We start from the raw sequence: 13,829 nt of genomic DNA on the forward strand, positions 1-13,829 counted from the left end.
TAAGCATATGCTGCTTTTATAATTGTGGGAAATTTTCTTTCTCTAATTCATACCTTTCATCTTTAGTTTCTGAAATATCTGAGCAGATATTAGGTGTAAACATATTATTGGGGGACGGGGTGTATGTGTGTGGCGGGGAGACACGAATGGTTTTCAAGCATGCATAAGTGAATGGAAATATAACACAGGAAACACTCCCTAGAAAGTTATATTTACATAATTCTGCAAAGAGGTGGGGAGAAATTACCTCGGGGTAAGATTTCCTGAGAACTTCTGGAGGAAAAAAAGGTAACATTCTCCATAGGCCGAAGCGGCAAGGAGACGGTGTTTCGGTGAGGGGAAATACCTGGCAGCCAGCAGTAGGGGCGGTGGCAGTAGGAAAGGTGGCCGCGGTAACCTCCGGGACCGGAGGCGGAGCAGGAAACGGCGGCGCTGGAGCCAGAGGCGGAGCCTGGGGCAGCGCCGCAGGTGGCATGAGCCCGGCGGTACCTGCTTACCTGCTCGCGGACCAGGGCCGGCCCTCTTGCCGCGCTTCGCGCAGTGAGGGGAAAGCGGAGGGATTCCTGGAGAAGGGCTGAGTTTTGGGGCGGCAGCTGATGAAGAAAGTCGCGGTGCCCCAGAGTCCCTGAGCTGAAAGGAGGTCACAGAGGGGCTGTCATGGGCCCTGAGCCACCTGCACCTTGGCTGCTACTCTTCATCTGGCTCCCAACAGGTGAGCCGTGGGGAAATGGGTCCCACCCTGGCGCCCAAGTAGACAGGAAGCCATTGTTGCCTGGCCTTGCAGAGTTGGCCACAGGCAGGGCAGCGAAGGCCTGGGCCGCGCTCCGGAGGTTCTTGGCACGGGCTCCAGGAGGTGCTTGGCACGGGCTCCAGGAGGTGCAGGGACTGGATCGAGTTTCTGCCTGTGGGAACCTGTTGTTTCCCTTTTATTAGCCCAGGCCCTTCAGAAAAAGGTACAACTCAGAGACCCATAGTCTCTAGGTTCCCTCTCCTGCAGTGATTAGGCACTCCTTGGTCTCAAAAGTTGAATTGACAGATGGGTAACACCACCTTTACAATTCCTGTTTTACATTTCCTTTCATCTGATACTTGCTTTTAGTATTGACCCATAAATACTTTTATTTTACTCCTGGGAGATTATAATGTGTCCTCAGGTATATAACAGATGTTCGTTATGATTCAGAATCTATTTTACAGGACCACCACATGTAGCTCTTTGCTGACTATCTTTAGCGTGACTTTTACTTCCTCGAAGTCCACCCGCCTCCCTAACTACCCCCCCTTGCTCAGCATCTCCCCATCAGGTATCAAAACACCTACCATCTCCTTCATTCTCAACTTCCATACCAATCCCCTGTCTGCTTTGGAAAGCGTGGTTGTGTGTGTCCTGGTTTTTATCTAGGGAATATGACAGGAGTGGTATCTGCATGAGTGAAACCAGATAGGACAGGATAGCTGTGTGACGGAATGTTCAGACTCTTTCAGCTATTTTCAATTAGGATGTAGGTGTGATCTCGCAAGCAAGAACTATCATTTCCCTTTGAATTTCTGCCCTGTTTTATTTGGTTTTACCTGTCCCACCCCACCTTCGCCTTCTCTTTTGAGAATAGCTGACCTTTTATCTCCTTGTTAGTGGGAGGTCAGCTCAGTTTGCCCACAGACTAATTTTGAGTCTTATATTTTTCTGAGGGAAAAGATGTAATATGAAAGTACAGGCAGAATTTCATTTTTACAAGCTTAGTAGGACATGAAAATCACTCAGATATAACAAAATCTCATTCAGACACAATTCTACAATAACAAGAGGAAGATGGCAAAAGGGTAGGAAAACTAGAAAACTGGTATCCCTAAGGTCCTCTAGCTTACCACGTTTTTTTCAGGATATAGGACCTACAACTCATCTGAAGTTGGCAAGACTAGATATTGGACACCCGTGATACACGAGGCAATCAACTAAACCTCACCTAAATTGAAGTGCCTGAAATTCTACCAGAGCAGTCATCCATTTAGACTATGAAAACAAATTCATAAAAACCTCAGTTTTCTATGCCTTGCATGTTCAGCTCAAACTGCACAGCAGCTAGGGATTTCTGAAGTTGCTTGAGCTGCTTTTTTTTTTTTTTTAAAAAAAAAAAAAAAAAACTAGTGGTCTACCCCCACCTCTTCTTCTGGGTACTGCATCCCCAGAGTGCTGAGCTGAAAGGAGCCAGAGAGGAATAGGCATGGACTTTATAGCCAGCAGTCATCCAGGTCAATAGGATGAGAAAAGAAGTCTTACAAAAAATCCAATTAGGGTATAAACCCCAATCCATAAATCAACAGCACAATATTTTAAAAGCTATACAGTTTATATGAAGAATATTAAACACTGAACATTTTTAAAATACATTGATGATAACCCAAAGGCATAGTCTTCTAGTAAGCAAATTGCTAAATGGACAGAAAGTGGAGCTCCTGGTGTTCTTGAACTGCCATGCAGTATGAGTAGCTAAGAGGCTGAAGTGATAAAATAATACAAACTGCTGTGTTTGCCTGGCACTCTTTAAATGGAAGCCTACCTGCATGACATATTTTAGAACCAGAAAATGCTGAATGCGGAAAAAGTCCTAAGTGAACAGCTGGTATCACTTTTATTTCATAGGTGAGAAATTGAGATTTTAACTGTTTTGACTAAGGTTTTGAGGGGGAAATAGCTCTTTTAGCAGATACTGTCTCTGAATATGTGTAGGAAATGTAATTAAAGCTACATTCAGCTATTTAATGTGCATTTGGATTTTGCATCCACAATATTCATCAACTTACTGAACTGCTGAAAGCCTCCAGTAAATTGGGATGATTATAGTACATATCTCAAGGTTTCTGTGAGGACTATATGAAATGAAGGTTTTAAAGCACTCAACACAGTGCTTGGAACAAAGTGAGGGCTTAATAAATGTCAGCCATGATGATAATGGTAATAACGATTTAGACCCAGGTCGGATTTTTTAAAGATAACTTTAAAGGAACAATTTAGGCTTCCCTACTCCTTTCCCTACACTTATAAAACTGCAATTAATAGTCAGATGACCATCAGCTTGGATTTCAGAATCTGCCTCTTACTAGTTGTAATTTTGGATGAATCATTTTATCTCCCCTCATCTAGAGAACAGGAGAAATTCTTGAGAAGCCCTCTTCCTTTCTTGCCCCCCTCCCTCCCACCAACAAGGCCAACTCTTGTTGGGTGAGTTAAGGTCAAGCACAGTGTCTACAAATGTGGTGATCACTCAGGAAACACTGGGTCCCTCCCACTGCCCTTACTTCTTTATTTTTAAACCAAACTTACTAAAATGTTTCTAAGATCAAACTGGTGAAGATCCGCTTCCACTCTCACTCCCAGTACCTACCAAAGCGGTGTTTTTCAAACTTTTTTCACAGCTCCTTGTAAGAATTACCATTTACACTGTGACACATACACAAATATATAAGATTTGTAAACTAGAAACAAAAAATTCTCTCTCTCTCTTTCTTTCTCTCTCTCTCTCTCTCTCTCTCTCTCTCTCTCACACACACACACACACACACACACACACACACACCCTGTTACTATATTGAATATAAGAATAAAAAATTGACATCACATTATTTTAACAGTATTTAAATACATAGAAAATATTTACCAAATTAACAATATTAAGTAGAAAAATCCAGTTAGTTGATTTTCTCAAGATCCACTGCAAACTGCAATATGAATTTTGGAAAACCCTATACTATAGTGTGTTCATTTTGGGCTGTCACCTTGTTTATTCTGTTTCTAAAGAGAAGTCTAGTCAGTCCTCTGATTAGCATTCAAGTTTCTACAATTGCAAAGTGTAGGCAATTAGTGAATTGTATCAGATTTGGTTACTTGCTGGTTGCTGAGGCTTGGGGCCCCTGATGAACCGTCTGAGGTTAGGGAGTCCTGGAAAGTTACTGTAGTCCCTGTGCTCTGAGCTGTGGAGAGCTCAGTTGTCAGAGGCTTTTTGTTTTGTTTTGTTTTATCTTTAAAAAGAAATAAAATTTTTTATCACATAAGTGATGCTTTTACCTTAAAACAAGACATTAAGAGAAGGCTGAAGTAAGTACCTAAAGCTCTTTGTTGGCTAACAGCTCTGGTTACCATTATCCAACCTCAAACTTTATTCCTGGATGAAAGTTCAGTCCCCCGCCCCCCTCCACACAACCCGTCCCCACCTCCCATTGCCAAATTTTAAAAGGGTATGTGTCATTTTCACTTTTGTGAAAATTTTTTAAGATCATAGAGTGGTGTTAACTTATAGACCCACACAGCTATCAACGTGTAATATTATTCTTTGGGAAATCAGACAGCTAACTCCTAATGGACAAGATTATTAGAGAGCATCTAGAACTAGTAATTTTCACTCAATGGTGGGGATGAAAGTTGAGATCTTACAGAAGACTTAATGACATCCTGATCCTTCACATAGTAGATAGTAAAGTGGAGCTTCTGAGGGTGAGGGGGTATGGGTGGTGTACAGGTGGTGTATGGGCCGCCCACTCACCTCCTCCCTTGTCCCCAAGGGGCCGCCTGAAGTACCTCCCTAGAATCCTAGTGCTCTGCTGAACACTAGTAGAAATCACTCCCAGTCTGCATCTTCCCCTCCCAGCCAGTTTTACAGGTAAGGAAATGTGTATCTAAGGGAGTCATGCATCTCAGCTTGACAGAGTGGAGTTAGTTTAAAAGCTGGGACCAGACCCTGGCATCCTGACTCTCAGTTCATTGTTCTTTCACCTGTTTCATGCCACAGTGCAGGTTTGTTTTGTCTAGTTGAATCCTAGTTTGCAGAAATAGAAATGGATTGCCTCCAGGATGTCTAACTAAATTCTGCTTATTAAACATCTTGCCCCAACAAAAATGCAGCAGAATGGCATGCTGGGTGATTAACGTATTATCTGCCTGGATTTCTTTCAACCTTATACTTTATTTCTTCATTTGAAGTCCTTGGGGGATAAATAAAATTGAGTGTTTTAAGAATTGGGAAGACACTGATCATGTCATCTTTCTCCATTCCTTATTTCTGTATCTTCTGGTGTATAAATCTTTGGGTAAGGTGAAATCAGAGGAAAGCAGTTTTAACATTTTCTTCATTTCCCAAACCCAGTTAATCACCAAGTTCTGTTGCTTAATCCCAGGATCTTCACCCTTCCCCTTGTATTCCAGGTGACAAACATCACAGTAGCCTACTTTGAGCATGTTAACAATCTTCTTGCCTCTTTAACTGCTACCTCTCTGTCTAGTTCCAACCATCCTGTACCCAGATGACAGATTAACTAACTTGGGTCAGTCTTTCCTATCTTCACTTTAATCCTCCAAGAGCCTCCACTAGATCCCCATAGTTTATAGGAGTGGGTTAAAGCTCTTTGTTTGGAATTCAAAGCTCACTCATTCCGGCCTCATTAACCTGGGCAGCCTTGTCCCCACTGATATGGCACACTCTTTGTACCTCCACTCCTAACACATAGCCTTTTTGTTTTTGTTTTTGTTTTTGTCTGGCTGTACTACAAATGGTTAACTTTAATCATTTATTTTTCTATACTCTTGGAGCACTCAAAATTTGTTCCAAGCAGTTTAGCCTGTCTCATTTGAGTTATTTCATTCTTTTATACAGCAAATGTTTAATGCAGTGGAACGAGATGCTGCATAATGAACCAGCAGGTATGCTGGCAGACAAAAGCAGACATGGTCCTAGCCCCATGGTGCTTAAAGTCTAAAGGAAATACAAGCAAATGTAGAAAAACAACTGTGACAGGAACCATGAAAAAGAGCTATAAGGTACCACAAAAGTGTATAATAGCTGGACTTTGCTCATTTGAGAGGCCCTCCCTGAAGAAGTGATGCTTGGTTTGGGAGTCGAGAGTCATTTCAAATGAAAGGAATAGAAGACTGCTGGATAGAAGCTCAGCGAGTACAAGGGGAGGGAAGAACGTCAGCATGACTGCGTGGTGGAAATGAGGCCAGAGGAGTGGGTAGGACCAGATATGCATGGCTTCACGGGTCGTGGTAGGAGGCTTTGTATTTATCCTAAGAACAGCTTTCGGAGATTTTTTAAAGAGAAGAAGTTGGGAGACTGACTACAGTGTGAAATCCACTTGGAGGAGAACTGGACTATGTGCAGGTACCAGTTAAGCTGAGACAATAGCCAGGCTGGAAGTACTGGTAGCTTATATCAGGGTGGGAGTGAAGATGGACAGAGAAAGAGAGATTCCAGAAATACTGAGGACATATATAAACCCAATTTGATATTAGATTGTATATGGAGAATGAGGGAGAGATGTCAAGGATGATTCCCAGTTCAATCTTGCCCATTTGCTGAGATGGGAGACATTGGAGAGGCCCAGGTTTGTATGGAAAGATGATGATTTAGATTTGGGGCTTGATTTAGAATTTGAAATAACTGAGAAGAGCTGTCAGGAACATTTGGATGAGTGTGTCTGTCTTGTCTCTTATTGTACAGTAGTAGGATTTGATAGTCAAAGCAGTTTCTGAGCAACCCTATAAAACTTATCCATAAAGTACCTTGTCTATGTGTGTACTTGTTTATTGTTGACTCTCTCACCAAGAGTATAAGTTTCAAGTATACAGGGATATTGCCTGTACACTTGAATAGTGCCTGGCTCATAATAGGTGCTCAATAAATGAGTGAATGAGTGACCTCTGAGGGCCCAGGGCACGAAGAAATTTGTCATTCTGGTTAGACCCAATTTGCATGCTCTGATATTAGCATGTGGGGACACGGATGAGTCACTTATCTGAGTGACTGACATTGGGAAACTCCGAGCATCTGCCTCTCAGCCAGATTTTGTCCTCTACCGCTAATAACCAAAGGAATATCAAGTTCAAACCACCTGAGTGGCTATTTTTTCACCTGGTAGTTTATCAAAAAATTTTTAAAGATTGATAATTTCCCCTGTTAGAAAGATTATGATGAAACATAGGACTGTCATACTGTTGATGGGAATGTAAATTTCTTCCCTGAAGTTTCTATTAAACTATAAAAGCCTTTTCCCTTTGACCCAACCATCTCACTTTGATAAATATATTACTGGAATGCACGAATATGAAGAGATATTTTATATAAAGATATTCATTTCAGCAATTTGTTTAGCACCGTTTATGAAAAATCAGAAACAATCTATATGCCTACCATTAAGAAAATGGATAAATAAATGATGGTTCATTCATGTAGTGAATTTTCATGCAGCCACTAAAATAATTAGATCTATAAGTACTGATATAGAATATAATATCTACATCATTAGTTCAGAGAAAAAACAAAGTTGAAAATCAATGTACATAATATGATCAATTTTTTTAAAGACCAGCATAGGAAGAGATGTGGAAGGATATACCCCAAATTGTCAACAGTGGTACCTCTGGAGAGTGGAATTCATGGTGAGCAAGGAGGAACTTTTTATTTATTGTTTGACGTTTATTATTTATTCTATATTTATAAACAAAAAAAGCAAAAATGGCTGAAATAAATTTGTGAATGTTCCTTAAAGGGTTAAACATTCACCATTAGAAAACTTATCAAGAAGAGAGTTGGTACAATGGAAACAGGGTAGGCTTTGGAATTTTAGAGGTGTAAATTTAAATCTAGGCTTGCCATATACTAGCTGTGTGACCTTAAACTAGTCACAATCTCCCTGAGGATTTTCCGCACCTGTGAAATTGAGATATCAAGCTTATCTCTTGGGTTTTGTGCAAATGTTAAATGAGAAACCATATAATAAAGCATCTAATACTGTGTCTAACAACATATAAGGACTCAATATATGTCAGTTTCCTCCCTAGGGTAGCCACATTCTTAGTGCCACCCCAAGCCTGGCACTGTTGAGTAGTACATGCCAGACCTTTAATACATAGACACAATTTCTCCCCTGCCACATCCCTCTTCTCTTTGTCCTATATTCTCTTCTCCTAACTCTGGATCTCTTATTTCTTGTCTGTATTCATTGTTGGTCCCTCTTCCCCATCATTGTTCTCATATTTGCACTGTTATCTAAGGAAATGTAACAAGTACCAATAGCAAATATACTTGGGGAGATAGCTTGCTCAGAGATAAACTCTGATAGGATTAGACCTGTGTACTTTTTGTTAACCTGCTTAGTGGAACAGACGTGCCTGGGTGCCTGAAAAACACTCAGGAATCCAGACTTTCCACCAGAGTCAATACTCAGCCATTGCCCTTGCCGGGAAAGACCACACTCCCCCTCCCTGCCTACCACCCCCTTCTAATTAGGACGCTTCATGTGGAAAGGAGGGGAAATGGATCCAGTCTTCTGAAAACAGTTTTTAGTTTAAAAAGAAACTGTGTCCCTATGCTGTGTGGATAATATGTTCTAACTGTGAAACATCTTGCCCAATTTGAGCCTAGATAGGGAAAACAGAATGAATAAATAAATATACAAAAATACGCATGTATTTGAGAAAACATAGCATTTAGTTGTAAAAATGCTCTTCTCTTTCGGTATGTTTTCCTTCCACTTTAATGTCAGATGGTAGTCCCCACTCTGCACAGCAGCATAGTCTTGGAAAGTACCTCATGGCGGGAAACAGAGAATCCCCTTCCCTTTCCTTCTTTCTCAGGAGTCTTGGTATCTCATCCGAAGTTACCTTCCCAGCTGTTAAAGATGGGTTTGCCCCCTTCCTCTTTCACAGAGGAGGCAAATTGTGAATGGATTTGCAAGGGTTCAGGGCCACACAGGTTTAAAAGCCTTTAATATACTAACTCATTTTGCAAAGAAAAAACAGTAGTGATGGTTTACATCTCTATCATTTTAATTCTTTCAAAATGCTTTTACATGCTGGTCGCACTTGATCTTAGTCTTTTAAGGTAAGCAAGATGCCTACAGATGAAACAAATGGTAGCTATTGTTTATTGAGTGTCTAGTATGTGCCAGGCTCTTTGCTAACTGCTGAACATTTGTTATCACTACAACTCTATCGGGCAAATATTAGCATCATCCCAGTTTTGCATATAAAGAAACAACTGGAGTTTGGAAATAACTTGCTAGATCTTTTAGCCGATGGGTGAGTGGAAGCAAAATCTGAACTCAGAAAGTCAGCTTCAAGAATTACAGTTTTCAAGAGAAAATTATAGATAGCTAGGAAATTAGGAAATTTAAGAATTGAAAGGAAATTTATGAATTTGAAAATTCAAGTTTAAAAGAGCAAAGATGCAGTCTATCAACAGGACATTTATCTTTTTGAATCTGTTTATATTTTCAGCCCAGATTTTGCTGCCTTTGGCCTCTTCTTGAAAACCTTATCTGCTTAGAAGTGTGCATACCCAATGTGGTTAGTTTTACAGAGAAGTAACAAGCTCGAGTAAAAGAAAGATGGGAGGTTTTTACCTTTGAAATGGACTTGCTACTTCCTTTCTCCTCCTGTCTATCTGAAAAATCCTCCCACTTTTCGAGAGTTCAGTGCCTGACTTACACTTAGAAAGTCAAACTTGCCCACTGGAAAAAGATTGGGTTTTGGTGTCAACAAGACCCAAGAAGACTTGGCTTGTTGTTTGAACTTTGGCCCACAGAGATGAACAGGGCTGATCCCACTCTAGGGGGTTTGTGAGGATTAGAGACAATATTATGTACCTTGCTCCATGCTCAGTAGATGCTGAGATCCTGTCAACAAGTGAGAAGAGAGAAAGGTTTGCTAGTTGCTCAGTACCTTTTGTTCTGGGACCCTTCCCCACTTTCTATGTGTGAAGGTAGTGTGGGCAGAGAGTGAAGGTCTGGCAACCGTGCAGGATGCCATGGGGCTGGCAGACCCCTGGAGGGAGTGCAGGTGAGATCAATGAAACTGAATGCAACAAACAAACAGGACAAACAAAAACTCATAGACACAGACAAGAGTTTAATGATTACCAGAGGGGGCGGGTGGATAAGGGTAAAGGGGATCAAATATATGGTAACGGAAGGAGATTTGACTTTGGGTGTTGAATACAGAATGCAATATACAGATGATGTGTTATTGAATTGTACACTTGAAACCTATGTAATTTTATTAACCAATGTCGCCCCAATAAATTTAATAATAATAAAAAAAATCTGGGAATCTGGCATAGTTTAAGGCTTGAAATTCACATAAAAGGTGAAATTGAAGAGGGGATAAAAGAGTATTGCCCATGCAGCAAAGCCAGTGCTGACGTTGGTAAAGGTGAGTTATGTGACCCTAGGTGTGGTTTGCCCATAATAAGAGCATTCATGGACGGATTGGTGAATGGGGATTTGGTAATGAAAGTGATCACCCTTGTCCCCATGTCCTCCCTGAGAATGTCAGGTTCAGCAATCTTCAAAGCTACCTCAGAGCAATTTCTGGCCCTAACCAAATTCCCTCCTGTGACTCCCAGCAAACCCACCCTACCCCCTTCCAAATGTCTCACCTTTATGCAAATAATGTTGTCTGGAGTCCTTTGGATAAACTGCTATTTATGTTGAATTCTCATTCAGCAAAATAAAAAAATATGTTGGTTATTAATTATGGTATCAGAATGACTGCTTCCAATTGTATATTAATTATTGTTCATGTAGCCTGGCCCCGTGTTCTAATTGCAAGCTAATGAATACCAAACATCTTCTTTTATTTCAAGACTAGCCAGGCATAGTGACAAGGGCACTGCTCAGGGGAATAGTCTTGACTCGTATTCTCTCACAAAATGAATGACCACAGATAAGCCACTTACCTTTTTAATCTCAGATTTGCTGTGTATGAAATAGGCTTAGCTTTTCATTTCCTAGGGATCATATTTAGCATGTAAAAGAAAACATTCGAAAGTGCTATGTGAACCTAGGATTTTGTCCAGAACACAAATCAGTGTTTTTCTATTTCAATCCTTATGTGTTATTATACAAAATAAGCTAGTGTTGACAAATTTATTGTCAAAATTTTACCTGTAGCTCCTTCTACTATTCAGTTAAAGCCGTGTTGGGGAACTCCAAAGTCTATATCAGGTGAGTTCTGGAAAAAAGACAAAGGGGTGGTGAAGGTGGAGGAACAAACATAAAAAAGCAGTTTACAATATAATCCATGTCAAATTTGGCTCTGGCTCTTCCATTTGGATTATACTGATTTCCAGGAATCCTACAGCTGGTAGAACAGCAGCTATTTTCCCCCAAACTACTTAAAGCTTGTTTTCAAAATGATTTTCTTTTTCCATTCATAGCTGAATAAGGAAGTTATCCATCTTCCTCAAAACATTTTTATCCTATTTATTCTTCTTCAGAAAAGTGTTCAGTGATTATCCATTAAGTAGAAATAGGCATTGGAGTGTGATATAGACTCTCCTCCATCACCCAACTCCCAGTCACCACCACCAGCCCTTCTTTATTTATCTCCTCTGTCTCCTATAAAGCCAGAGATGGCAGCCAGGTTCTCCAGGTAACTGCACCTTCCTGCTCAGGGCCTTTGTGCACTTCTTTTTCTGTCCCAAAACAATTAGTTTCTCTTCCTGATCTCTACTTCTCGTGTGTAATCTTAATTCTCCCTGAGTCTTAGGATCTAACTTAAATATCTTCCTTCATGAAGCCTTCCTCACTCACAGGTCTTTCTTGCACTCCTGCAGACCCTTTGTCCAGCATGGCTGTCACAGGCAAATCCTCATTACAGCCCAGCCCTAGAGATGGCTCAGGTCATTTCTGGGGACCAGAGCCTGTCCTGGGCAGCATTCTGTTCTTTCTCAAACCTAGGTTTCAAATTCTTTGGCATGGGCCAGTTTACTTTCATTATTTGAAATTCTGTAGGAGATACCGGTGGCCTAAAGCCAACTTGCACTCAATATACCCAGTGTCCAGGGCTGTGTCCAGAAGGTGAGGCAGAAGCCAGAAGCATATGGCCCCAGCCGTCGAAACAGGCCCACCCAACTACTCTGTAAGGGGGTGGCTGCATTTGTTTTGTTTGTGGGAATGACTCAGTCAAAATGAAAGCAATTTTGCCTGAGAACCCCAGCTTGAACCACTTTCTCCTTGGCCCTCATATAAGAGGAAGAGAGTTTACATAAACCCTTTTTGTTGTTTTAAATCTGGTCTAGATCAGTGTTTCTCAAAGTGTGGTATCCAGAGCAGTAGCATCAGCATCCCCTGGAAATTTGTTAGAAATGTAAGTTTTGGGGCCCCACCCAAGTACTACCTAATCTGAAACTTCTACTGACATCCATCTGGGCTGTCACAAGTCTTTCTGGTGTTGTAAGCTCGAGTATGAGTAGTCTGCTCTATGCTTACCCTTCTATGAGAAGATCCCCTACAACCCAGCTTAGAAACCACATTGACATCAGAACATTACAGGACACTCATTATGTGTGGCCCTGTGACAGTGCCAGAGTCCCACCTAACATTTGTTTACCTGGTTCCTCATCAAGGTAGATCTGGAGTATGTCTGTAGTTTTGGAGGGTAAGGGGAGGGAGTTTCTAAAATGAAAAAAAGAAAAATTTAATTCCTTCAAGTCTTTCCTGATAAAATGTGTCACAATCTGATCATTTTTGTTGTATTTACTTTATACTTATGCTGACATTTACTGCCAGGATCTACTAGTGAATGCATTCTTGGTCTTTCATTCCATCCTTTATTCAACAAGCATTCGTTGGGTGCCAGGGAGGTGACAGCACAGTAAGAGGGGCTCGTGTTTGAGCAGTGAGTTAGAGATAAACCCCGTCTGCCTTCGCAGAGCCTACAGTACATAGGCCTTCACCAAGAAGTGTGAAAAGTGCTTCCTGAGGGTAAGATGAGGCACTTTGAGAAAACAAAGGTAGGCCCGTCTCCCAGACTAGCAGTCAGGGAAGCGTTCTTGAGGAACTGAGGATGCAGCTGAAGACCTAAGGAATAACTAGGAATTAGCTTAGTGAAGGGAGTAGAATGGTGGCCAGTGATAAGGAAGAGTGCTCCAGCCGAGAGACCCACATTTAGGAATACATGGTGAAGACGGCAACCCTGGCATGGAAAGGACCAAAGAAAGCTCAGTGTGGCTAACACTCTGAGTGTAAGGTAGGGTGTGAAGAGAAATGAGGCAGTAGAGAAGGGCTGAAGTCAGATGTGACTGGTCTCATAGACCTGGAGGTTGATGTTTATCCTTAGGGAAATGGAAGAACATTTTAAAAAGAAGGTTATGTGGGGGGAAAAAAATCTGTATCAGCAAGGCTACTCCAGTACTAATATGGCCTTATTTTAATGTAATTTCTTGATTGTGGTTGCATGCATTGTCCACTGTCGATGGACCATGAGCAACTGGGGAGTTGTCCTCGATCTTTTTCTTTTCTTCACTAGCTTCCCATTGTCTGTGCAGTCTCCTCCTCGCACCCTACCCAGGCCAAGTAAGAATTGGCAGTCCGCCTGTGAGCTCCCAAGCAGTCAGGCAGTGTGTTTGCTCATTTGCATTGCTTTTATTACCCCACGAACAGAAATGGGTCACCTCGCAGAGACCTGGTTTGCCTTCAGCATTGTCTCCTGCTCTTGGCTGCAGGGTGCCTGTCCTTGCTGGTGACGGTCCAGCACACAGAGCGCTATGTCACCCTGTTTGCCTCTGTCGTCCTCAAATGTGACTACACCACCTCGGCCCAGCTTCAGGATGTGGTCGTGACATGGCGCTTCAAGTCCTTCTGCAAGGACCCCATCTTTGACTACTACTCTGCATGTGAGTGTCTTCCCCATTCTGGGTCTGCCTGAGTCCCTTTGCGAAATATTGCCATTAGGGTGTAGGATTTATTTAGGATCACAAATCCTTATAAATGAGAAGAAGCCACAAAGATTACTTAATCCCATCCCTTCATTTTATAGATAAACAAACTGAGCCCAA

General features: G+C 41.6%; 1 protein-coding gene across 5 annotated transcripts in view; it reads left to right on the forward strand.

The window, feature by feature from the left end:
• Positions 1-471: 471 nt before the first annotated feature.
• ILDR1 (immunoglobulin like domain containing receptor 1) overlaps positions 472-13,829 on the forward strand; it is a 33,118-nt gene continuing 19,760 nt past the window's right edge. For all 5 annotated transcript variants that reach the window (XM_036219551.1, XM_036219548.1, XM_036219552.1 and 2 more), the window contains exons 1-2: positions 472-712; positions 13,497-13,667. In XM_036219551.1, the coding sequence (XP_036075444.1) occupies positions 658-712; positions 13,497-13,667 (226 nt within the window). In that variant the 5' untranslated portion in view covers positions 472-657. The remainder of the gene's footprint in view (positions 713-13,496; positions 13,668-13,829) is intronic.

Source organism: Rousettus aegyptiacus, unplaced genomic scaffold (genome assembly GCF_014176215.1).
Source record: "Rousettus aegyptiacus isolate mRouAeg1 unplaced genomic scaffold, mRouAeg1.p scaffold_m13_p_4, whole genome shotgun sequence".
Classification (NCBI taxonomy): Eukaryota; Metazoa; Chordata; class Mammalia; order Chiroptera; family Pteropodidae; genus Rousettus; species Rousettus aegyptiacus.